Genomic DNA, 25,516 nt, shown 5'->3' with positions numbered 1-25,516 from the left:
TGGCACAAGAACAACTGGGCCATAGCAGTTGTCTGAGACTGCCGAAGGCCCCAGTCTCTACTTCCACCATAGCCTAGAGCTGTGATCGAGTGCTGCTGTGCAGGGTGGCCTAGTTGTGGGAGGAGAGATGAGTAGATAGGAGGAGCTGCAGTGCCTCTACAGACCTAAGAGTGGGCACACTGCCAAGAGGAATGGGCTAACTCGCTGAGGCCAACTCGCCGTGGCACAACTGTCTGTGGGATAATTTAACAATTCAATTTAATTATTTAAAATAAATAAAAATATTTTAATTCTTGTCATTCACATTTCATTCTGTCCTTTTGTATCATTTCTTTAATGATTCTATGCTACCATTTCTTTAGTGTTAGTATAACTCTTGTCCTGCAGCGAGTTGTCCCACGGCAAGTTGGCTGTGGCGAGTTGTCCCACAATGAGTTGGCCATGGCAAATTAGCTGTGGCGAGTTGGCCCTGTTGAGTTGGCTGTGGTGAATTGTCATAGAACCCTGCCAGGCACCCTAAATTTTATCTCATAACCGTGAATGCTACAACATTCATAATTATGAGCATGGCTTGTAGCTCCCTTCGTTTAACACTGCCATAGTTTTAAACAGTCACTGAAGTAATGGCCAGGGTGCACCTGTACTGCAGGCTCCATTTCTGCCTCTGCTAACAAGTACTTATATATTTGTTTACTATTTCTTTTCTGTTACAGCCACTTCCCTATAAATACCCTCTCCCTGAGTTACGACAAGCCTCTACCCTTTGGAGAGCACTTAAAACCTGACTCTTTCTCTAGGCATTGGGATAGGGTGATGCCAGGATGGGATGAGAATGTGGATTTATTAAAGAAGTGCGGCTATGCACCAGGTTTTTCAGATTTTATTGCTGTTGGTTTTCTACTGTTTTTCCATGATTTTATTAGTTGTATGTTACCCACAGTTGTTTTGAGATGGGATGCTATAAAAATGTGGCAAATAAATAAATATCGTTAGATTTATAGGTTGCCTTTATTTTATATAACTCTAGGCAATGTTAAATATATTTAATATTTTAGAATGTATGGTTGGGCTATTTTTGGTAGTATTTTATGTATTGTTTATATTTGTATTTGAAGTCTTCAGAATGCTATAATAGAAACAATAAACAAATAATCAGGGGATATATAATGTTATAATATTTTACATGTGGGATATATTATATTTCATCCAAAAGGAAGCTGTTCTGGCTTCCATTTTTCCACTTGATTTTTCCATAATATTCCCTCTTTCTACATGAGCCACAGTCCCCTCCATTCAAGCAGGTCAGCAGGAAGCATTTTCAAAGACTTCTGCAGACTAATCAAGAAGGGAGATGATAATCTGAACCCAACCCATATCCTGAATGAGGAAATATATCAGTCAAAATTGAAAATTAATGTCTCGTTGCTCTCATTCCAATTGCTTTCCCTTTTTTTAGAAAAAAGCAAACTATGTAATTAACTATGTAAAAAATAATAATTTTCAGTTAATTAAATTCACTTTTAGAGTCTTTGCTAGATTTTTATGCATCAAGTGTTTCATTAACTTCTTTCTGTAAAAGCAACAATAAATGTTGGCAAGAATAGACATTAATTTAATTAATTTCCTACAAAACACAACTAACAAATAAAGACTTTTAACTAACATACATTTTTTTTCTGCTGTATCGAATAAGCCAATGCAGAGGATAATAGAGAGAAAAAAGAATGACAGTTTGTATTACATTTTAGCAAAAAATTATTCTGACTTAATCAAGCAGAAGAAAATCTGCTCAAAAACAACAGAGTTGCTCACATGTCTCTAATGTCATCATTTTAAAACAGATTGTTCAGGTGTAAATGGGCTTAATTTCATATTCAAAATCTGTTTGTTATTGGGTTGGGTTTTTTTTTTTTTTATAAACTGAAATTTAACTAATTCTGAGGCCAGAGTTTCAGTTTGTGGTTGGGTAAGGGGAATCCTTTGATACCTCCTTTGATAAACAAGGAATTAAGAGAAAATATTTCTTAAAAATTGAAATATCACTCATAAAAATGAACTGCTCCCTCTATTCTTGTTTCTTGGTTTTATAGGTTACTTAATTTTTGTTTACTTATTTTTTATTTAGTGTTGCCACCGGCATTTTTGGCTAAAATACATGATTTACCAAGCACTAACTCTGTTATACTATGGACTTGTCTTATCTTACATAAATAATGTATTTTTATACAATTTTTTAAATAAATACACCAGTCAGAAAAAGAAGACAACTCATTCTCTCTCTCCCCACACACACAAACATACACAAAGACAACGAAAAAACCAGCTGAATTACAGGTTCCAATAGCAGCTTAAATTTTAATATTTTTATTAATCATGCTTAAAGGATCTTTAATTTTTAGATAAATCATTTTAAATAACATACAAATGGTTTGCAGTGCTCCACAAATATTTCATTCTATAAGGATAATCCAGTTTTACCTAGCTTTTGAAGCAAACATAATTAGAGCTTCCTGATAAAATTAGCACCAAGCAATATTTTGCATCAATAACTTTATTTTCATAAGAAAGTATATCAAACCTATGAAATATACCAATAAGGCACAATGCTGGGTGAATAGTTAATTCCTATATTTAGCATTATTGTTTAACTAATATAATTACTTCATTATTAATTAGTCACCTGTATTACCAAAATAATACAATAAGCATTTAAAAGGAAAATGGAATTACAATTAAAAACAGAACAACACTTTCCTCAGTCTCCAAGTCCAAAAGTATGTTAAGTTGAAAGATGGGCCTTTGCACACCTTACCTTTGCTTTCCTACATAAAACTAAAGATTGTTTATTGAATTGAATAGGAAACAATAATAGTGGTATACATGAAAATACTGTTGCTAAGGATAACTCCTTCTGTCCTAAGATATTGCCTAGGAGGATAAAAATTCCTCAAAAAATATTTTAAGTATAAACTCTATGGATATCTTAGGGCCTTTCCCAAAGTTGCAGTGCTAATTACTTGTCCTTGCTATTTCTATCAGCCCTCTCCAACCTGCCTTTGTAGTCAATCACTGTCAATCGCCTAACCTTTCTCCATCAAAAAGCCTAGCAGATTTCACACCTTTTGGACTCGTGGGTAGTGTCAGAATAACGGGGAGATTCTATTTTAAGACTGGTACAGCTACTTAACTTAACTTAAGTTAAGCCCATCTCACTCATAAGCTAAGACCAAGATGATGGCACCATCAGTGGGAAGTAGTAGAAAAACAAATGTTTCCAGGTCATGTTTTTTGCTGTCCATGTCAGTAAAGAAAGGGGGGGTGGGAGTGACAAAACATGCTTTGGGATGCAAACTTTGGCCTTCAGCTACATGCATGAGATGTCCCAATGCATATGTAAAAATGTAGATTTTTTTTTTTTTTATTGTGACATCTTGACATACATTTGCTGCAGGGCCACTTTTAGGTGAAAAGTAGGGACATTTAATTTCTCTTTATGGTTTCAAATAGAAAGCTGTTCACCTATACGAAAAAACAAATAAAGCTGATAGCAACAGTATGAATTACAAAAACATTTCTTATATATTATTTCCATCTATTTTATTTATCATTATTTCCCAAAAGCTCAATGAAACAGGAAATGTTTTGCATTCACAGAACTGGTTCAGTTCCTGGCCTGTGAATCTTTTCTATTCCCTTTCCCTTTTTTTCTTTCCTCCTTTCCTTTCCTTTCCTTTCCTTTCCTTTCCTTTCCTTTCCTTTCCTTTCCTTTCCTTTCCTTTCCTTTCCTTTCCTTTCCTTTCCTTTCCTTCATCCTATTTTATTCTTTGGAACTATAAGATTGCTTCTTAGGTATTACTTTGTAGAAGCAGAATGTTTCAGGTAGATATTTAAATACACACGTATTCCAGTTTTTATATATATATATATATATATATATATATATATATATATATATATATGTATGTATGTATGTATGTATGTATGTATATATATATATATATATATATATATATATATATATATATATATATGTATGTATATATATATATATATATATGTATATATATATATATATATATATGTATATATATATATATATATATGTATATATATATATATATATATAATTTCATATTTATTTGAATCATCCTTAAATATATCTCTTAGATATCTATCTACTGTATCTATATATATCTATCTATATCATCTATCATTATCTATCTATCTATCTATCTATCTATCTATCTATCTATCTAAAACTACATTACATACAGTTTATATATATAAGCTTACTCAGACAGACATTACCTCTCCTCCTGAAAATGTCCATACACCTCTTTTCGTTCTTTTTGTTCTTGTCTAATTCCTTCAAGAATTTTTTTTCTTTCATTTTGGATTTCCAAGTTATTTCTCCACCCATCGAGTTTTAATAAACCTCTAGTCAAAGAAGTATGTTGAGTGCTAAAGCGCTGAATGAATGAGTTTTCTATTAGCTTTCCTTCCTTCTTTATTAAAAAATTATTATATTTTTTTCTCATCCTAACAATGAATTTGGATTTTCTCTCTTTTGACTTTTTAACATGATCTGTATCCATCATCTTTTCCTTTTCATAATTCCTCTGAATATTGTCTATTTTTTCTTCATGTAAATGATGCATGTATTCTTTAGCTTCGCTTTTAGCAATCAACAGCCGCATCACATCTCGCTCCTTCTTAGCTTGCAGATCCAACTTCTGACTTTGCCAATATGCTTGTTCAATGGCATATAAAGGGTGAAGTCTTACAGTGCAATATGCTTTAGCAAAGACTCTCTTTTCAATGCTGCCAGGTTCATGTATTGGCAAAGTTTGTGGTACAGGATGTGTGATGTTACGCATATCATGAGCAGTATCAAAAAATTCTCTCTCTTTCTCTTTGTACATTTTCCGATGTTCATTCGGTGAATAAAAAGGCATTTTAGAGCCTGAAAGTCTAAATGTAGTTGCCATCTTCACTTCAGTTTTTTCTCTCTCTGTGAAATCTAACATGAAACAATTCAATGGTTATATTGTTATATCATAAAATGATATTAAATAGTGACAAATTGATCATTAAAAGTGCCAATATACTTTTCATTACCCCGATTACAACTATGTTATTCTTCCAATTGAATTTAGGGTTGTATGAATGAGACAGGGAAAGAATTACATTACTGGTGAAATTCAATCCTGAAATTTAAAGCTGCCTGTAACCCAATGAGAAAACTCAAGATTGCTTGTTTGTTTGTACTCTCAATTCATGTAATGAAAATCTGGACCTGTTAAAGGTCTTGTGAGAAACTCCCACTGAAACCAATGGAGCAAATTAATCAAACATATATTTCATTGTTTAAACTTGGGTATAATGCAACCATCTGTAATCATTTTTAAAGGTGTTTGACTCTAATTTATTTTCTTAGCTTCTAACTGATTGAAAAGCTTCATGCTAATTACTTCTTTGTTCCTGAGCATCAACACACATTCAGAAATTGCAATGGCTAAGTCTCAAAAGTGAGAAACATTTGAATAAAGGCACTTCAAGTTTATATTGGAAATGTGAACAACAAGAAAGGACATTTTATCAGGTTTGGTAGATATATAAAAATCCTGGATTCAAACACCTACACTGATTCATAGGATTTTAAAGATTACTGTACAATTGAAACCAGATTTTTTTTCTTTTGGAATTGATGGACAATAGCAATAGCCTTTAGACTTATATACCACTTCACAGTGTTTTACTCTCTAAGCACTTTACAGAGTCAGCACATTGCCCCCAACAATTTGGGTCCTCATTTTACCCACCACGGTAAGGATGGAAGGTTGAGTCAACCTTGAGCCTGGTGAGAACTGCCAAATTGCAGGCAGCCAGCAGGTAGCATAAGTAGCCTGCAGTTCTGCGCTCTAACCACTGCGCCACCGTTGTTTGAAACAGTTGGAAAAACATTATGGAACTGCACTTCTGTACATGGTAATTGTAGCAGAATTTATTGTATGCAGAAAAATAGAAAGATTCAGCACTATCCAGAAAAGAGGAATGGTTGCTGAAGAAGATGGAACTTGCTGAAAAGGCTAAATTGACTATTTTGATCAGAGAAATGATAGTATCTATGTTTACTGCTGACTGAAAATCCCTGAGAGATTTTTGCATGAAAAAATAAAAATGAAGTTATGCTTTATGGTTTTGATGATTAGACAAAACAGATTATAGAAAAAAGAGAATTACCTTGTAACCACAGAGTAAAAAGTAAATTTAAATTGAATTAATAATTGCTGGAAAGAAGATTGGAAGCCACTCCTTTGTATCTTTTCTCTTTTTAGTTTCCCTTTCTTGCATGCAAACACACACACACACACACACACACACACGTAAAGAAACATTTAATCTTAAAAGCACCTACTGCAAGTTACCTGCATAATTTTGTCCAGAATTTAAAAATGTATTTCTCTTCTAGATGTACATTGTAAACTTTATCCTTGAATCCTTAAATTTATTTGCCTATTTCCATGCTTTCATCTCCTACCATCCACTAGATCAGGGCTGTCAAACTCGCAGCCCACAGACCGGATGTGTCACACGCTGGCCATGCGCACACCCAGTTTAGTGAAAGGGAAAAAAGTTGTGATACATCATGTGACGACAATGTGACACTGTGAGTTTGACACCCCTGCACTAGATCAACAATGCTCCCAAGCTCAATGTTGTCTTGACGTAATTTCCTCTTTCCCGATTAGTAATTTCAGCAAATTACTTTAAGTATAAATGTGAGCAAAGAAAAATATTTGTTTCACTCGTCTCTAATCCTAGCACTTTTTCCATTCTTACCAGCAATAATCAGAACAAATCGAATGTGACCTTTGAGATAAAATTTTCTATATAATTTTATTAATACTTTTTAAGAAAATTAAAAACACACAAACTAATAGAAAGTAAAGAAGAGAAAAAAGAAAAGGGAAAAAATCAAAGAAAAAATAAAAAGTACAAGAAAAGAAAGAAGTAAATGAAAAATAGAAAAGAAAATATAGCTTTTATTTTCTTATTTAAACATTTTAATAAGAATTATATATAAAAAAGACTGCATAATAATAAAAAAATGTACTTGTGACTTAAGATTGTAATGATTATAAAAATTATAAAAAGAAAAGCAATACAACACTTCAAGATCACATGAAGTGTTAATATTACTTTATAATGCCTTGGTAAGGCCACACTTGGAATACTGCATCCAGTTTTGGTCGCCATACTATAAAAAAGATGTTGAGACTCTAGAAAGAGTGCAGAGAAGACAACAAAGGTGATTAGGGGACTGGAGGCTAAAACATATGAAGAACAGTTGCAGGAATTGGGAAGGTCTAGTTTAATGAAAAGAAGGACTAGGGGTGACATGATAGCAGTGTTCCAATATCTAAGGGGTTACCATAAAGAAGAGGGAGTCAAGCTATTCTCCAAAGCACCTGAGGGCAGGACAAGAAGCAATGGATGGAAACTAATCAAGGAGGGAAGCAACCTAGAACTAAGGAGAAATTTCCTGACAGAATAATTAATCAGTGGAATGACTTCCTCCAGAAGTCCTGAATGCTCCAACACTGGTGATTTTTAAGAAGAGATTGGACAACCATTTGACTGAAGTTGCCTGCCTCAGCAGGGGGTTGGACCTTCCAATTCTGTTATTTTGTGATTGTATGTAATTTTAGAGAGAAAGGCCAAAGTACATTTATACTTATAACTACTATGTAGAATAAGAGAAGTGCCTTCTTTATAGTCTGGGGCTGTTGTGGCCCGCCAGCGGCCTGCGCGGATTGTGGCTGATCCTGACGAGGAGGAGGCTGGTGTGGTGTCGCACCAGCAGCCTGTGCAGCCGGCGCTCGAGTCAGACAGCGAGGAGGCTGAAGAGGATGTGGTGCCAGAGGCAGAGACTCAGCCAGGGCCTTCAGAACCTCCAGAGGCTCCTTCAAGTGAAAAGAGTGAAGTGGAGGAGCCTCTTCTCAATGCTCGAGCACGCAGGGCTGCCAAAAGGCAGGAGTGGCTACTCAGGAGGAGGTCTCCTCGAGAGTAAGGCTTGGGTTAATTGGCCACTCCCTTAGCCTATTTAAGTTCGCACACAGATAGCAAATGTTTCTGGAAACAATGTTTGGTCCTACGCAGAGCAATTTGAGAGTGAGTTTTTTATTACAACTTGGTTTCTGGGCTGATTGCCAACCCTTGTCAGACTTTGTTTAATCTCTGTAATTCATAGCAGGCTGATAAGGACATTTGTGGTTAAAGCCTGCATTTTGAAAGGGGTCTGTTTGTATTAAACAGAGTTTTTGGAGCTGTATGTGTGTGTGCTACACTTCTTGGGACCTGTAGCTGGGGCAGAACAGGGGGAAAATTTTGGACTCAAACAACAGTACCAAAATAAGCAGTTGCTCTTTGCATTTAGCTTCTCTTCATTTGACCTCTCTTTGATGGGTATTCTTTTTTCTAAACACATACTTTTTTTTTTTTTTACAAAAATATGCTGTAATTATTCAAAGAAACTCAAAACTGAATGACCTTGGGTCAGCACTCTGTTGTCCTGGCCTAGAGGTGAAAGAGCAATAGATGTTATTGTGCCCAAGCCTGACCTGATTCATCAAATGTATTTTAAATTTCAGATAGTCCCTAATGGCTATCTATTCTATGCATACATTGAGGATTTTTTTATCATTATTTTTACCAAGCTCTCATATCCTACTTGCGTTACTTCTAATTTCTACATAGGTCCAGGTGATAAATAGAAAAATAAGTAGAACATGGAGAGACAAAGAAAACAGCATTTACTTTCTGGTCCCCTCTAATAAATAAGTTTTCCCCTTAATGTTAATTAACAACTATATGCAAGACCCAGTAAAAACAAAACAAACCACATGGAATTACAAACTAATTAAGACATGCTGGAAAAAAAATGAAATAAAAATAAAACAGGAATGTTGTGCAATGGCATCAACATGGGTAAGGAAAAGGTGCCCGGCAGCAGATGGTGCCAAATATAACCTGGGAAGCTGTCCCATTTGGTGGCAAGCCAAGTCTAATTTTTTTTTTTTTACATCATTGCTGCGAAAACAAACCAGAAACTGATTATATAAATAACTGCATTTCATTTCTTCTATGTAAAAAGTAATTTAACGTTTTGTTTGTTTGTCCTATGGTAAGAAGATACTTTAGACAATATAAGAAGCCCAATGATGCTTTTTCATAGACAATTAGAAGAAGCATTTGTTCTATCAAATCAACATCTAAAGAGAATTTAAATGTAAAATATATAAGGGAGAATATAAAACTTTTTATGCAAGTTATGTGACACATTTTTCTCTGCTATTGTCCAAGATAATAGATCATATAGCAAGATTTCCTACTGGAAATCAGATTTTTTTTTCCTTATAATTATTTATGTAGATAAAGAAGCTGCCACATACTTACAGATCTCCTAATCTATTGATAGTATTAATAGAACTGAGTAACAGATTGAAAGACATGGGCTTTTTTTCCAAATATATCCAGATAAATACACACTGGGAAATGTACAGTATGTACAAAGATTAATATATTTCCAAATCAAGGGAATCACTTGGGTGTAATAGTTAAAGATGCTGGGTTTGAAAAGGTCCTAATTCTCAGATAGGTGCAAAGCTAGCTGGGTGACTTTGGTCCGGCAGGACACTTCAGAAAATCTTGTCATAAAAACTAGTTATCTGTCCATGTAGTCACCAGGAATTAGTACTGACTCAAAATATGCATTATAATATTAAGAAACATACTAGGTCAAGGGACCTACAAGAAGTGCATTATGAAATTTCAAACCAACATTTCTGCTGTGTTCCTAAGTACCAGAACCGAATAGATGTTTATAATTCATATCATTCTCGAAATGAATTATTTTACCAGTGTCTCGTGTGTTAGTGGATTTATCATGTGTGACACAAAAAGAGAGGAAAATATCTTCACAGATTTTCAAAATAGCAAAAGGTGGTATGAGCTACCCATAGCAATGCATTTATTTTCTGTAAGCAGGCAGAGTTATAAAGAGCAGGTGTAAAGGGATACTAATTCTTGTTTCTGTTTTTCTACAAATAAATCAGGAGTTGCTCAGAACTATAATTATGCATATTACCTTAGATTTGAATTCACTTATTAACAGCCTACGAGATAAACCTGGCCTTTACAGCACACATTTTTCATTTCATAATTGTCTGGTTCATTTTCTCTTTCTGTTTTTAATGGAAGACCTTCCACTTACTTATTTCAAACCCATTGTATCTCTAACTATTTTAACCCTATCCCTATGTTCAAACTTTACATAAACTGTGGGTAAGTAACTGTTTTACACCCAAGGAACATATGTTTTTATCCTTATTTCTCCAGGTAATATGAGGACCATAACATAATGGATGCTGTCCAAAGTCCACATAAATGTTTTTGACTTGGGTTTCAAATATGTCATTCATTATAAAGGCATCTATGATATTCTTCATAAAGACATAGCAGTAGCAATAGCACTTAGACTTATATGCCACTTATATACCGCTCTTTACAACATCTTCTGGGAAATTTACAATATAAGAATACTGCCTCCAAAATCTGGCTCCTCATTTTACTGACCTCTGAAGGATGAAAAGCTGAGTCAATCTTGAAGCCTGTCAAACTCTAGGCTGTGGGCAGAAAATGCCTGCAATATTGCATTTTAACCACTGTGCCACCAAGGCACATTCCTGACACATTGCACATAAAAATGCTGATTATGTTGATATACCTAGTCCTTACATTATACGCTTCCATGAAAATATTTATTTGCATGTAACATTAGCTTAAACACAACAACCTTAAATGGACAAAATTGGATTAATAAGTGAATATAACTATCAGATATCAAAGTGAATGAATATTCAGAAGTCTGTACATACTATAGAAATGGCAGTTGTTATAGAAGTTAGGTAACTAACCTTTCTTTGTTGACTTTGATTCCTTCTGTTTAATCTTTTTCTTTTCTTCCAGTCTGATAACAGGATATTTTAATCTTCTTAAAGTTAAACGAAATTCTTTAAGATTGTTCATATCTATAATCTGTTAAAATCAACATTTCATTCATTAAAGATTTGAGAGAGAAATGCCAGAATTCTTCAAACAGAAACATTTGTATTGTCACATATTTTTTATTAACTTTATTACTGCACATGTAGTAGTGCAGTAAAATTATGCCATTCTTTTTCTTCATTTTTAGCCGCCTTCTTTTTTTTTTTTTTTTTTTTGAAAAATTGTTTGTCTCTCTAGGCAGCATCATGGTTTGCATGGATGGATGAATGCTTGTTCCAACCTCACACCTCTATGCTTCTTGAATAAATTCCAGCTTTTAGACTAAACAACCCTTTCACTCATCATCTGTTACACCAAGATGCATTTCTTTGCAGTGAGTACATGACAAGGGCACCTTAGCTTTATCTGTGCAAATAAACAAGAAAAGCTCTTAGTCTGAGCAGAAGCACATGCTACTCCTAGGGCATTTTAAAATAACTTCAGAGCTGCTTGAGTTGAAAAGCTCTGTTTACACATATCTACAAGTAGAAGCTATAGTTAAATGCAGATTTCAGCCTTTATAGTCATTTATCAGTGGAAGACATGGAGGGAGAGTATTGTTTAACCAGCTTCATTAACATAAATGCTTATAACCAATGGAGAAGGTAATTCTTAGCTGCCATATTAAAAAACAACAAAAAACAAAGATTAGAGTTTCTGAGGTCAGCAAAGCCCAACTGCATTTTTGATGGCAGAATGAATGAAGTAAAAGAGAAATGGGCTTTGTTGCCATTCCTCCCATTCTAGTTATTTATTCTTAAAAGGAATTTCCTGTCACTGAAACCAATGGAATGAATCAACCTAAATTACACGCCCATTGAAAAGGGAAAGACTTCAGATATAATGGGTCTACATTATCTCCCTTGCCAGGTAAGTATGGTATTCCCTTAGCACATTTTGGTTTCTTTCCAATAATTGAATGCTCAATGAAAAAAAAAAATAGTGAGATGGGATGGCCTTAAAGCAAATAGTGAATTGATTCCCTCCATTATCTTTATCTCCTTGAACATGGGAGGATGAAACCTAAAAACCATATAGAGCTTATTCTCTCAGAGAGCAGAGGATTGTTTTAACTTTTTGTTTGAACCAATAGAGGTGAATTGCTAAACAAGACCGGATATTTAGGGTGTTTTTTTTTTTTTTAATTTGATTTATATGCTCATTGTGTTCATTGTTCTTTTGTTTAAAAGGAACACTCAAGAGACCTTACTATTTAAAACATTCAGGAAAGTGAGGGGTGGGGGGAAGGAAAATCAAAACATAAATAATAAAAGTATTTTCATACCATACAAAGTCTGTCAAAATAAAAACATTGTTAGAGATTTTCCAAAGACAAAGAAGGTAGGAGCTAAAAGTCAGGTCTCAAAGCTGTGTGACAACAGGAGAATGTGACACCTTTAGAACAGTCTTAAAATCAAAATAGTTTTTAACTGATAAAGAAACCGCTAAGATCCAACATAGAGTTTCTTTCTATACAAAGTTACGGCATGTGTTAGCTGTATTTCTTGCATTATCCTGTGTCATTTGCTACCCCTAAACCATTATAACAATGTAGTTACTGTGAAAGATCCATGTGCAGAAGCAAGATTTACTCTGTGTGTGTGGGGGGGGGGGGTGTCACAAAATTCAAGGGAGGTTTAAGTTTAAGAATTTAAACAGGTAGTTTTGTGGAGTTCATTAGTCAGTTTGTTAAAGCAATTACTGTGACACGTAAATCAGAAGACTTCACATAACACTTTATTTTTTCTATCTTTCCTTGAACTTTAAGACAATCTGCCTTTAGACAGGGAATATAAATATTCATATATTTACTGGCAGTTTTAAAAAATGTAGTTGTTTTATTAATAAGTGCAATGATGCCAATTGCTATGTGTACGTTTGATAGTTCAGCTTATGCCAAGTCACAAAAAGAAATCCAGGAGTTATTCTGAAGATAACGGAGGAGAAGCTGTGTCTGGTAGCCAAGTGCATCAAGCTGCTGTAGGAAAAGGAACATATCATTTCTAAAAGAGTTTTATAGAGACATATTACTGAAATGTGTATTCAGGCTTTGATGACGTTTACACGGCAGAGCCATAGGCCATCATCATAGGAAGCAGTAGCAGATGTTGCTCACCACAACTGAAGTAATTGCATGTCAATTTAAAATATATCATTGCAATTCCTAGTAATGAACAAGCCTTTTTTATTTCAGGCCATTCACTCTGACACAGATTGCAGCTAGTTTGATTTAATAATATTTGCTCTTACATTTGAATGTAATTTAGACACATCAGTGCTGAAATTCATTCCAATAGTTTATCCAAACAGACTGCCAGGATTATTGCATTTCAATAAAGAATATCAATTAAGACATAAAATAATGCTAGTACGCTTAACTATGCTTTTCAGAATTCCACATTATATGTTTACATCTGTTAGTTCAAAGTAACATTTTCTTAATTTATTTTCTCAATCTTTTTCCCCCCAGGATGCTATACTGGCTAATTAAAAAAAAATGCAATCCAGAAATCAGCAGATTTAAACTAGGTGCAATTATTCAACTTCTAAACATTCCCAATTCCTTCAAGCTGTCTACATATGGCTTAGTTTTATCTTCTTGATCATGCTTTTCTGAGCCTGACCCATTTTGTCTAATATGAGGTGACCAGGATAGCACACAAAATTAAAGGTAAATTCTGATCAAAACAGAATAAAATACAATTATTACTTTGTTGTGGTCTATGAATTATACTTGTATTAATGCAAGTTTTTTTCCCTTTTTTCGTAACCATAGCACACTATTGACACATATTTACTTTGTAATCAGCTACTATTCTATACAAACCAGTGATTTGTTATTCTATATCTGTACATTCCAATTACTTAACTACCTTATTTTTTATTTCTGTTTGGTAAATTTTCAGATCACCTACTCTATTTTTTTAACCTAGCATGATAATTTTGCATTTTGTTCCCCTTTTCTACAGCATTAACTATTCCACCCAGTTTTTGTCAATCAAAAACTTACCCAAGTCATTAATAAAATATTGAGAAGTATGTGGACCAAAAATGAACTCTCTGGCACTTCACCACGTTTGATGATGAAACATAATTGAGTACCCTTAGAATATAACACCTGAACTAACTATGTATTCTCTTAATTACCCTAATATAGAATCTATATTAATCTATTTTCTTAATCAGAATATCTAGGGTACTTTATTAAATACCTTGCTGAAATCAAGCTTTATTATATCTTCAGCAATACCAAAATCTACTCCAGAAATTATTAATGAAAAGAATATATTTCTAAGTCATCAACCAATAACAACAAGAAATTATTATACAGAAAAGCAATATAATACAATTAAAAATAATTGCAACACAATAACCAAGGCACTAAATGATCAACTCACAGCACAAAAAGTCACATACTGGACTTCACTAGCATCCTGGCCTAACATCTGGGGGAAAAGCCAGGTCTTCACTCTTTTCTGGAACATCCACAGAGATAGTTCACTAAATATTTGGCCAGCCTATATAATTTGCCTTCTATTGTCTATCCACAGATATTTTACATAAAAAAGTGAATAGACTGAATAGTAATAATAATAATAATTTTATTTCTATACCGCCCTTCTCCCGAAGGACTCAGGGCGGTGTACAGCCTATTTAAAAACACAAAACAAAACAACGATTAAAATTTAAAATAATTAAATAATTAGACTCCAATTAAAATCCCAGAAATTTAAAATACCCCAATTAAAATTATTATGTTGATAGCCCGGCCTGGCAGAACAACAGGGTCTTCAGTGCGCAGCGAAACACCCGGGGGTCGGAGATCTTACGTATTTCCGGGGGCAGTTCATTCCACAGGGCTGGGGCTCCCACAGAGAAGGCCCTCCCCCTGGGTGTCGCCAGCTGACATAACTTGGCCGATGATACCCTGAGGAGACCCTCTCTGTGGGAGCGGACTGGTCGGTGGGAGGCTGTTGGTGGCAGAAGTCGGTCTCGAAGGTACCCGGGTCCTATGCGACAGAGCGCTTTAAAGGTGGTAACCAACACCTTGAATCGCACCCGGAAGACCACTGGGAGCCAGTACAGCTCGCGCAGGAGGGGTGTCACGTGGGCACAATGAGTTGCACCCATAACCACCCGCGCGGCCACCTTCTGGACCAGTTGGAGCCTCCGAGTGCTCTTCAAGGGGAGCCCCATGTAGAGAGCATTACAATAGTCCAACCGGGAGGTAACAAGGGCGTGAGTGACCGTGCGCAGGGCGTCCTGGTCCAGAAAGGGCTGCAACTGGCGAATCAGACGAACCTGATAAAAGGCCCCCCTGGCCACGGCCGTCATATGCTCTTCTAAAGACAGCCGTGCGTCCAGGAGGACACCCAGATTGCGAACCCTCTCTGTGGGGGGCAAAGATTCACCCCCAATAGTCAGCAATGGCACCTGCTGACTATATCGGGGCGCCGGAAGCCACAGCCACTCGGTCTTGGAGGGGTTGGGTCTGAGCCTGTTCCTCCCCATCCAGACCGGCACGGCCTCCAGGCAGCGGGACATCACATCAAGGGCATCATTGGGGTGGTCTGGGGTGGAGATGTACAGCTGAGTATCATCAGCGTACAGATGACACTTCACCCCAAAACCACGGATGATCTCACCCAGCGGCTTCACATAAATGTTGAACAGGAGGGGCGAGATGACCGACCCTTGCGGCACGAATAGTCTCTATTTACCTCCATACTGACATACTCTAGGTCCGTGATGGCGAACCTATGGCACGTGTGCCACAGGTGGCACGCGGAGCCATATTAGTGGGCATGCCAGCTCAGCTCTGGGGCGCATGCGCACGCCGGCCAGCTGATTTTCGGGCCTTCTGGGCCCACCAGAAGTAGGGAAACAGGCTGTTTCCTGCCTCTGGAGGGCCGGGGGGGGAGGCCCGTTTTTCTTTCTTACCTGGCTCCAGATCCTCTCTGTGTATCTGGGAACGGCGAAAACAGCCTTTCCCGCGGAGGCCCTGCGGAGGTTAAAAGGGCCCATTTCCCCACTCCAGGTGGGACAGGAAGTGACATTTTTTCCTGTCCCCAGCCTCCAGAGACTCCTAGAGAGGCTCCTACAGACTCCTAGAGAGGCTCCTAGAGAGGTTCTGGAGGCTGGGGACAGCAAAAAATGTCACTTCCTGTCCCACCGGGAGTTGGGAAATGGGCACTTTCAGCCTCTGTAGGGCCTCCAAGAGAGTGGGAAGGCTGTTTTCGCCATTCCCAGATACACAGAGAGGATTTGGAACCAGGTAAGAAAGAAAAACGGGCCTACCAGGCCATCATGTGCCAGGAGCGGGGAGGAGGGGGAGGGGTTGCACACACATGCGCATGGGCACATGCGTGCGTGACCTTCCCCCCCTCTCCTGGCACGCGATGGCAAAAAGGTTAACCATCACTGCTCTAGGTAATTAGTTTTATTGGAGCAGAACACTATACTATCAGAGAACTCTGATCAGTACTATACATTGCTTTGCTACGTTTTTAATGCTTTCCCCTGGATCTACCAACTTTTTTGGTACAATATGCAAATTGCAGATTACTGTAGTTTCTAAATCAAAGCACAAATAGTATACTTACTTGGATTGCGGGTGTACCTCTCTTATGTTTGGTAGGCTGTTCTTGCTTAACAGTTTCAGAGACAGGGCTTTTATTGTCCACGGAAGTTACATGCACCTTTTTTCTACCTCTGGTGTAACGGTTATACCACAGAACATCAGATATAGGACTGACGCTATTAAAAATATAGTTTGATAATTTTATTTCAAGGAGTTAAAATGGGATTAATATTTTGTACATTCAAAACAATGTAAGTAATATGTACTTCATTTTTATACATTTTCCTTGCTGATTGTTGCATACTGTATATTTTCTAAAGCAAACAACCAGAAAATTACCTGTCAAAACATTATCCTTATATTATTGAGAACACAAAATGAAAAACTGCATCAAGCTGCTACTGACAAAAGTATTGTGATATAGTTGTCTTAATTTTATTTTAATAAGCAACATGCAAAACTCAGTTGGATATAACCTCTTTCAACCTCATAATATCAGTTTAATGAAATTCTATGCAAACTTATTCAATGTCCAAATATAGATAATAGGGTTTACTCCCAGGTAATGGTACTGCAGCTCTGTCATGCTATATATGACTTATTTGACTGTAACTTCTACATCACTGATATATATTAGCATAATGTCCTCCATTAATCCATTTATAAATAATCATGTGTGTACCACAAATTTATTCACTATGTCTCAACACATAGGGGAATGGCTATTTGGCTACAATTAGCTGAAATAACAATTCAGAGCAATCAATACACAATTCATGCGTGTGCTTTGTAAGAGAATGTTTTATAGGTAGTCCTTGATTTATGTCCAGTCACTTAGCAACTGTACAAAAGTATAATGGATCTCCCAAAAGGTACTTAGAACCTTCCTGATTTAGAAGTTACAATAGCCGCACTCCCTTCCTCCAGTCACATGATCACATTTTAGGTGCTTGGCCACCAGCTAAGATTTATGTGCGTTTGCAGCATACCACAGTCACATGACTATGATCTGCAACGTTTTTTGCCAGTTTCCAGCATTTACTTCCAGTTTCTGGCAGAAAAACCCACCCACTGGATATAATGGAGTTGCTTAACAACCATGCATTCACTTAATGTTCACTGCATTCGCTTAACGACTGCCGCTAAAAATAAACCTGGGTCCAATCATGTAGTGACACACTAACAACTGCAATGACTTACAACCAAAATTCCAAGCTCAATTGCCGTCATAAGTCTTTTTTTTTATTGAATTTAAACATTTTATTGGATTATAGAATAAAATGCAAAAATACAAAAGCAAATAGTAAGACACAGTGGGGAGGAAAAGGGGAAAGACAAGTGAGGAGGGGAGGAAGAAAAGAAAAGGGGAAAAAAGTATTGACTTCCAACTCTCTCTGTTGCAGTAGAATAAAGCATTAACATCAAACCTCAACTTTTTACTTTTCCATAATAATATAAACTAGCTAATTATATAAGAACAAATCAATCTAATCAGTAAAACCCAAAATCAAAATTTCATTTTTTTCCCATCCCAAGCACAAAATCTAGAAACGGTCTCCTTGTAGCAATTCAGTCGTACGTCAAAGATAACCTGTAGTTATCATCTCTGTGCCTGCATCTATATACACAAATATGTAGACCAGTATGTACTTCCTGTATCATGATTTGTACATGCTTATCCATTAACAGTAGGGATAAAACCTGAGATAAGGAAGTTTGCATCAAAGGAATGGATGATAGTACTTTGAAAATGGCAAGACAGGACAAGAGCCGTGGTGGCAGCGCAGTGGTTAGAATGCGGTATTGCAAGCTACTTCTGCTGACTGCTGACGGCTAGCAGTTTAGCAGTTCGAATCTCACTGGCTTAAAGTTGACTCAGCCTTCCATCCTTCCGAGGTTGGTAAAATGAGGACTCAGATTGTTGGGAGCAATATGCTGACTCTATAAACTGCTTAGAGAGGGCTGTAAAGCACTGTGAAGCAATATATAAGTCTAAGTACTATTGCTATTGGAAAGCTATATCAAGGCAACCCTAGATTTCTGGTGCAAATGATTGCCATATGCATTATAAAAGAGAGCTGAAGTTCATAAAATTATCTTATTCCAGGGAATACAATTTCCGGTTAGGCACAGATATTTGAAAAAGTGTCCTCAAGTTCCCCCCCCCTTTTTTTTTTTTTTACAAATTCAGAAAGGATCTAAAGTTTCAAACTGCTTAAGTACATACGTTCAAGTACTATGTTTATGTCCCACCTTTTGCCATTCCAGGAAAAATTTAACAAAATGTAAATAAAAAGTAGAACATGCAAAATTAAGCCACAAAATACAATTAACAGTAAAATAATTTAATTAAACCCATTTAACTGTTAAATGGGTTTAATAATTTGTTAAACCCATTTAACAAGCCTGGCATAAATCATCCCTGTGTAGATGTCCAAAGTACTGAGAGAATGGAAGCCAAACATCATCCACAAGGGAATGCCTTTTTTATCCTGGTGGTAACATTGGAAAAGGCCTTCCTCTTGGTGAAAGAAAGATGAGTTTCTGACAGTGGAAGCCTCTTCACTTACAGATGTTCTTTATGGAAAATGAGGAGGCTTGGCGCTATTTTTCTCCAGATTGCCTCAAGGAGATTATTCACTGAACATTTCATTCACTAACCATGTCCTGTCATTCTTCTTTAGAGAGGTTTATTTTCAACTGAGATCATCGGCATTCAATAGCAAAAGCCCTTGTTTGACTTATTTTTAGTTTACTAATTTATGAACTGCTACATAATTTGTGAGCCACCTGACTATACAAGAATCTTGTTTAAAAGTGGCCCCATTTTACTTCAAATTGAAGGGCATTTTATATATCCCATAATAATAATACACAGGAACTAAAATAATGCCTCATTAAAATAATACCACCATAACATGCACTGCATATTCAAGAACTGGAGTATTTGGCAGTTGAACTGAATAGTATTTGCCTAATGGGCTAAGATCTATAATTAGAAAGACATTTCAACTGTATGTTGAAATACCAAATATGAATATCAGTATGACTAAAACTTGCAATAATCTTGTCAGCTTTCACGGGGGTAAAATACTTTATAAGTTTACTCATAGGTCCCATGGAATATCACAGGCTTTAGTTCAAATTTCATTTGTGTATGATTTATGTTTATTTTAAAAATCTGTATAGCTGTCCAACTTACAAATGCAACTGAAGGCTAACAAGGGATTAAAAGCAAAACCAAGCAAATAATCAACATAAAAGAATCATAACAACAGAATTAAAAAATAAACAGCGGCCCAAGTTATAACATATTCAAAAAATTAAATTCTTTTTCCAGATGGACCCATTCAATGTCCTAACCCAGGGGGGATCAAGTTTTTAAAGACTTAAAGAAGACCAGAGGGGTTAGCATCATCTGAAAGTCACAGGATATGCTGTTCTAATGGCCAAGCACTTTCTCAGAGAATGCACACTTCCTGGGTCTCATTAAATGGCAACTGTACCAATGGTTGTTATAGAGTACACAATTATATTGACTAGCCTTTGCCAGACCAGCATTTCAGTCTCCCTCTCTTCCCAATTTCAAAATATGGATAACAATATAATCCATTCTACAGAGCTGTTTTAAGAACGGCCAAGGGAATTACACTTTTCAACTTAGTTTTTAACTTGATACAGATTTGAGGATGATGCCGGCACTTCCCTTGATCGATATCGCAGTGGCTAGGAAATCAATTTCAACTGTCTTTATAATCATCTTACTTATCTAGCTTCAGCCCAAAGGTTCACGAGTGGTCACAGAAACGTTTATTTAAATAACCTTGTTTCCTAAAAGGGTCATAACAATTTAGCAGCTAAGTGTTCTCTTGTGAAATTATGCAGACAGAGAAGGGACAATAACAACCTGAAATTTTTAAACAAATTAGCACAGTGGATAAACATTCCATTATTATGTGTGTGAAAGCATACTATTAAGATTATGATTTCAGTCTTAAAATATATTTGCTTGTAAAATCACTGTTATGTTTCTGTAGTGCCAGAGCTGCAGGAAAAAGTGAATTGACGGAGCTGCATTTCTCTTTCAAGTTTTCAACATTGTCTGTAGACGCACAGCATGGTGCCAACATGTAAAAGACATGCATTTTGCATTACGTATCTTCTGTACTCTATCCAAAATATATTGGACTCATGGAAAGAGCAACCTGAAGACATTAGTTAAAAAGAAGTAAATTGTCAGTTCCTTAAAGAAAATGTGACCTTCTGCCAAAACAATGCACTGTCTGTCACTCTTCATCAGAATAATAGCCTGACAAGTTTATTGTTGTAAATATTTCATTTTCCTTGTCAAATAATGGAGTGTTATCAAACAAGATGGTTGTCAACATTCAGCCTCATTTCAGGCAATACAAAATATAGACAAGCAGTTACAGTATGATTACATGGCTCTCTATTTAACTGTTCTGAATTTTCCAAGAAGCCTTTTCAGGAAAACAAACAAACTCTTAGAACTTCAAGGCAACCTCTCTAATCTGGCACTCCACAGCTATGTTAGGATTACAATTTTAACATTTGCAAGCTGGCTAACAATTCTAGAGGGTTGTAGTTGTAATGCATCTCGAATATGCTAGCTAAAGGAAGACTCTTACACAAAAGTCAGCATCATTATGCTGACTTTATGCATTATGCATTATGATATTTTTCTCTGTTTCACTATCACTGAGCTTCAGTAACACCTGCTTCAACCTCTGCTGTGTTTGTTATTTCTTCTTTCTAATTCATTAAGCTCCCTTTCTCAGCCTCTGGTGCTTTTTCATTCACTCCTGCAGACCAGCCCTCATACCTGAACACATTATTGCAAAGCTGCGTTTACAGTATTTTTCTATCCTCTTCCTGGCGCCTCTCAGTTTCAACGTATGATTGAAAGTGGAGAAGATTCAGGAGTATATCCCTGTGGTACAGCCTTATGGCAGATTTAATGATTCCTTTTCTTGAACTGCCAAGAAGGTCTACCTGAACTCCTCAAAGAAAAATATATGCAGTTCCTGAACTAGTTGGGCTGACTGAGCCCTATACAAATGACCAGCCAATCTAGCACAGTATGAGATTCATTGATCTAAACTGACAACTTTTCTAATCTTACTCAGTATAAGATGCTGGAATTGATGGAGAGTATTTTGACAGATGTGGTTTGCTTGGTTTCTGAATGCTTCACAGAACACCATCTGTGTACAAATAATACAAAGGCACAAGTCAGTGCTTTTCATCGTATAAATTATGATGCTAAGCATGAATTTACCATCGTCTGCTGTGGGGTATAGTTCACCCAGTACATAAATTCAGAGTATCTTGGAGAATATACTTTCTTTCAGAGATCACATTGAAAAGACCCAGGCAACTTTAATATTGATAATAACACTTCAGTAAGTCATTCTCTTCACCTTGTCACACTTAAAATAAACTACTATGCATGCCGCTCCATATTGCGTAGTGTCATTACACCCATTTCTGCTTTTTGGTAACATACTACTTTTAATATGCAATAACAAATTAAAAGGTCTATTTTTTTACAGGAAAAAAATAGGAAACAACGCCAGGCACAAATAATAATGAAAATAAAACTTGTATATTATAAAATTGCAATCAAATCAACAATGTTGATTTGGCATAGGGCCTAGCTATCTTCGAGACCGCCTGCTGCTACCGACGACCTCCCAGTGAGCTCCCACAGAGAGGGCCTCAGGGTGCCATCAGCCAAACAATGTAGGCTGGTGACCCCCAGGGGAAGAGACTTCTCTGTGGGGGCACCTACCCTCTGGAATCAGTTGCCCCCAGAGATAAGGAGAATCCAAGACCTCAATGCCTTCCGCCGTGCCCTTAAAACCCACTTTTTCCAGCAAGCCGGGCTGGCTTAGGAAGAAATTTTTTAAATTTTTAAAATTTTTTAAATGTTTAATTGGTTTGTGGTTTTTTAAATTTTTGGGCCAAATTTATATATATTTTAATTGTTTTTAATATTTGTATTTCATGTTTTTAATTCTGGCTGTGCACCGCCCTGAGTCCTCAGGGAGAAGGGCGGTATATAAATTGAAAAATAAATAAATAAATAAATAAATAAATAAATAAATAAATAAATAAATAAATAAATAAAATGTTAGTATTTTGCTCCTCTTCTGCAATCATATCCTCAGAGAATTGTGCTTGTAGAAACTAGATTCCATATTTCATACGGCATAAACCCCTTTGATGTCGTGGCTGAATAACTATATTCACAACTATAATGGGGTTTGTGTGGTTATGTGATCAATGAGATAAAGTGTCTTAAATGTTCATCCAAGAAGCATTTTAACAGTTTTAGTAATCTATAAAGGGTGGAAATGTCAAAAACAGATTTCAAATTTCCACCAAGAAAAATCAGATGATCTAGGTAGGACAGCCAGCTCTGTACTGAATCAATCTAGATGACTATTAGAAGTCAGCAAATAAGCACCTAATAAAACTATTTTCTGCCCTCTAGTGGTCATCAGGATTATTGCAGCCCATATCTGATAGCACTATTATAATGGATATACTAAATAGGCCTTAGAAAAATTGGGGGGGGGGGGAATCTTGAAATTCTTAATTTTATAAAATTGATTATTATTTTTCATTAACTTTCAATTGGATTTATAGATTTAAAACCAACCACACATTTATCACACCAAAAAAAAAAAAAGATGCATAAGAAGACACTTGAAAATGCTTAATTCAGAAAGTGGAGTTAATTCCATCCAAAACTGCAGCAAAGTTTTCAGTCCTATCAACGAATTGGAGAAATGGAATAATAACAATAATGGCAAAGGAAATGTTCCTCCCATTTGCTTAGCCAAACAAATGGTTAAGCTTAGGAAATGGTAGATCTTCCATTTTAGATTTTCCTATATATCTTTCTTCCCAATATTGGTAAAGGAGAAGAACAGAAATGTGAGGCAGAGGGGAGCAGACATTAGCTAATGTTTCTATATATTTGAAAACAAGTCCCTTCAATCTTCTGCCAGATTGTAGAAAAAATTCAGAAATGTAAAGTTACAACCTTACTTAATAATGGTATATTTGATAAGAGCCTTGGTGGAGCAGCAGACTAAAGTGCTGTTAAGTAGCAGCAGCTGCCTGCAATTAATGCAAGTTCAAATCTCACCAGGCTCAAGGTTGACTCAACCTTCCATCCTTTCGAGGTAGGTAAAATGAGGACCCGGATTGTGGGGGCAATAAACTAACTTTGTATAAAAAAGAACACCGCTTAGGTATATACAAAAGTATGAAGGCTATTGCTTAACGCATTGTAAGCCACCCTGAGTCTCCGGAGAAGGGCGGCATATAAATCGAACCAATAAATAAATAAATAAATAAATATTTAATATAAAATAGAGCCAGGCCCTTTGTTTCATATATATTTATTGGAGAATGAAATTTTAAAGAATTCATTTGCTCATGTTTTAAGATAACATTTGACAAAACAATTCTCAAGAATGGAATGCCGATACTGCCTGCTAGAAATCTGCTTGATGATTTTTGCTGAATATAATTTATATAACATGCATTTATTAAATTTCTCACTGTGTACTTTGCAAAATTGTCTTCTATTAATCAATATTGATTAATGCAAAGAGACTGTATTAATCCAGATTGCAAAAAATTCAGCTGGGTAACCTTGGGCCAGTCACTCTCTCTCAGCCCAAGTCACCTCATAGGGTTGTTGTTGAGAGGGAAAAGAGGAGGAGAAAAGTCGGTTGGATATGTTCCCTGCCTTGAGTTATGTAAAAATAAAAAAAAGGCAGGATACACATACATTGGAATAAATAAAAATGTTAATACTAAGCATTAATTGCTGCTTAGAGAAACATATGCAGTTGAGTGTTAGAGTAGAGTGCATTTTCTTATAGACTAACATAGTTAGAGACTTATTTGTCGTGACCAAAACTAGAAGGGCTTTCTATTTTCTCATAATGCAATGGTTATTGTTGAAATTTAATGCTAGAAGAAAGCATTCTAAGAAAGCATTGTTTACCTGCGTGGCCCATTTCTTTCCCAATATCTTTAATGAAGAGGATTTTCAAATAATCCTTTTTTTTTTTTTAAGGAGTAATTTGTACCAAAGTTTAGCATTTATCCTTCTTAAAAGTAACTGCCTAAAATGTTTAAGATTAGGTTAACGTTTAGGGGGGGGGGGGGGAGTATAAATTTGAGCATTACAGGAGATTGTTAAATTAAGGTTAACATGAAAAATATTATGGAACTGATTAATTCACGTATTAAATTATATTTTTTTAATCTGCTTAACTGACCCATTTCATGATAAACTGACAGAAGCCCTGGTGACACAGTAATTAGAATGCAGTATTGAAGGCTAACTCTGCCCACAACCTGGAGTTCAATCCTGACTTGGCTCAAGGTTGACTCAACTTTCCATCTTTCCCCGAGGTCAATAAGATGAGGACCCAGATTGTTGGAGGCAATATACTGACATTTGTAAACATTCAGAGAGGGCTATAAAGCACTATGGGGTGGTACATAAGTCTAAGTGCTATTGCTATTGCTTAAATTTATATTAGTTGAGTCTGAATACTTTCTCATAATTCATTTACACTACATCCAGCTAAAACTAATCAGAAGTGTTGCATATAGATATTTTCTATATGGAACTCTAGGTATAACTAAAGAAGTTCTAGTTTCAAGTGTGCTTAATTATAAACAAACCATGGATAGATATTCTGCTAGCCACACAACGCAGGTGAAAGAGACAGTATTTGAACCAATTGGAAGGTTTAGCACGCCTACCCAAATAGG

The 25,516-nt window shown here is 36.0% G+C and overlaps 1 protein-coding gene across 1 annotated transcript in view; it reads right to left on the bottom strand.

Moving 5' to 3' along the window:
* The window catches only part of LRRIQ3 (leucine rich repeats and IQ motif containing 3), a 61,142-nt gene that overhangs the window by 26,054 nt on the left and 9,572 nt on the right, over positions 1-25,516 (bottom strand). The window contains exons 4-6 of the mRNA XM_070939457.1: positions 16,713-16,866; positions 10,980-11,100; positions 4,309-5,020 (exon numbers count right to left, since the gene is read on the bottom strand). Of these exons, the coding sequence (XP_070795558.1) occupies positions 4,309-5,020; positions 10,980-11,100; positions 16,713-16,866 (987 nt within the window). The remainder of the gene's footprint in view (positions 1-4,308; positions 5,021-10,979; positions 11,101-16,712; positions 16,867-25,516) is intronic.

This window comes from Pituophis catenifer, unplaced genomic scaffold, assembly GCF_029215685.1.
Source record: "Pituophis catenifer annectens isolate HBS135680 unplaced genomic scaffold, rPitCat1.0.hap2 SCAF_3, whole genome shotgun sequence".
NCBI classification, from domain to species: domain Eukaryota; kingdom Metazoa; phylum Chordata; class Lepidosauria; order Squamata; family Colubridae; genus Pituophis; species Pituophis catenifer.
The sequence above is the reverse complement of the archived record's forward strand: the minus strand, read 5'-3'. Positions and strand labels throughout refer to the sequence as shown.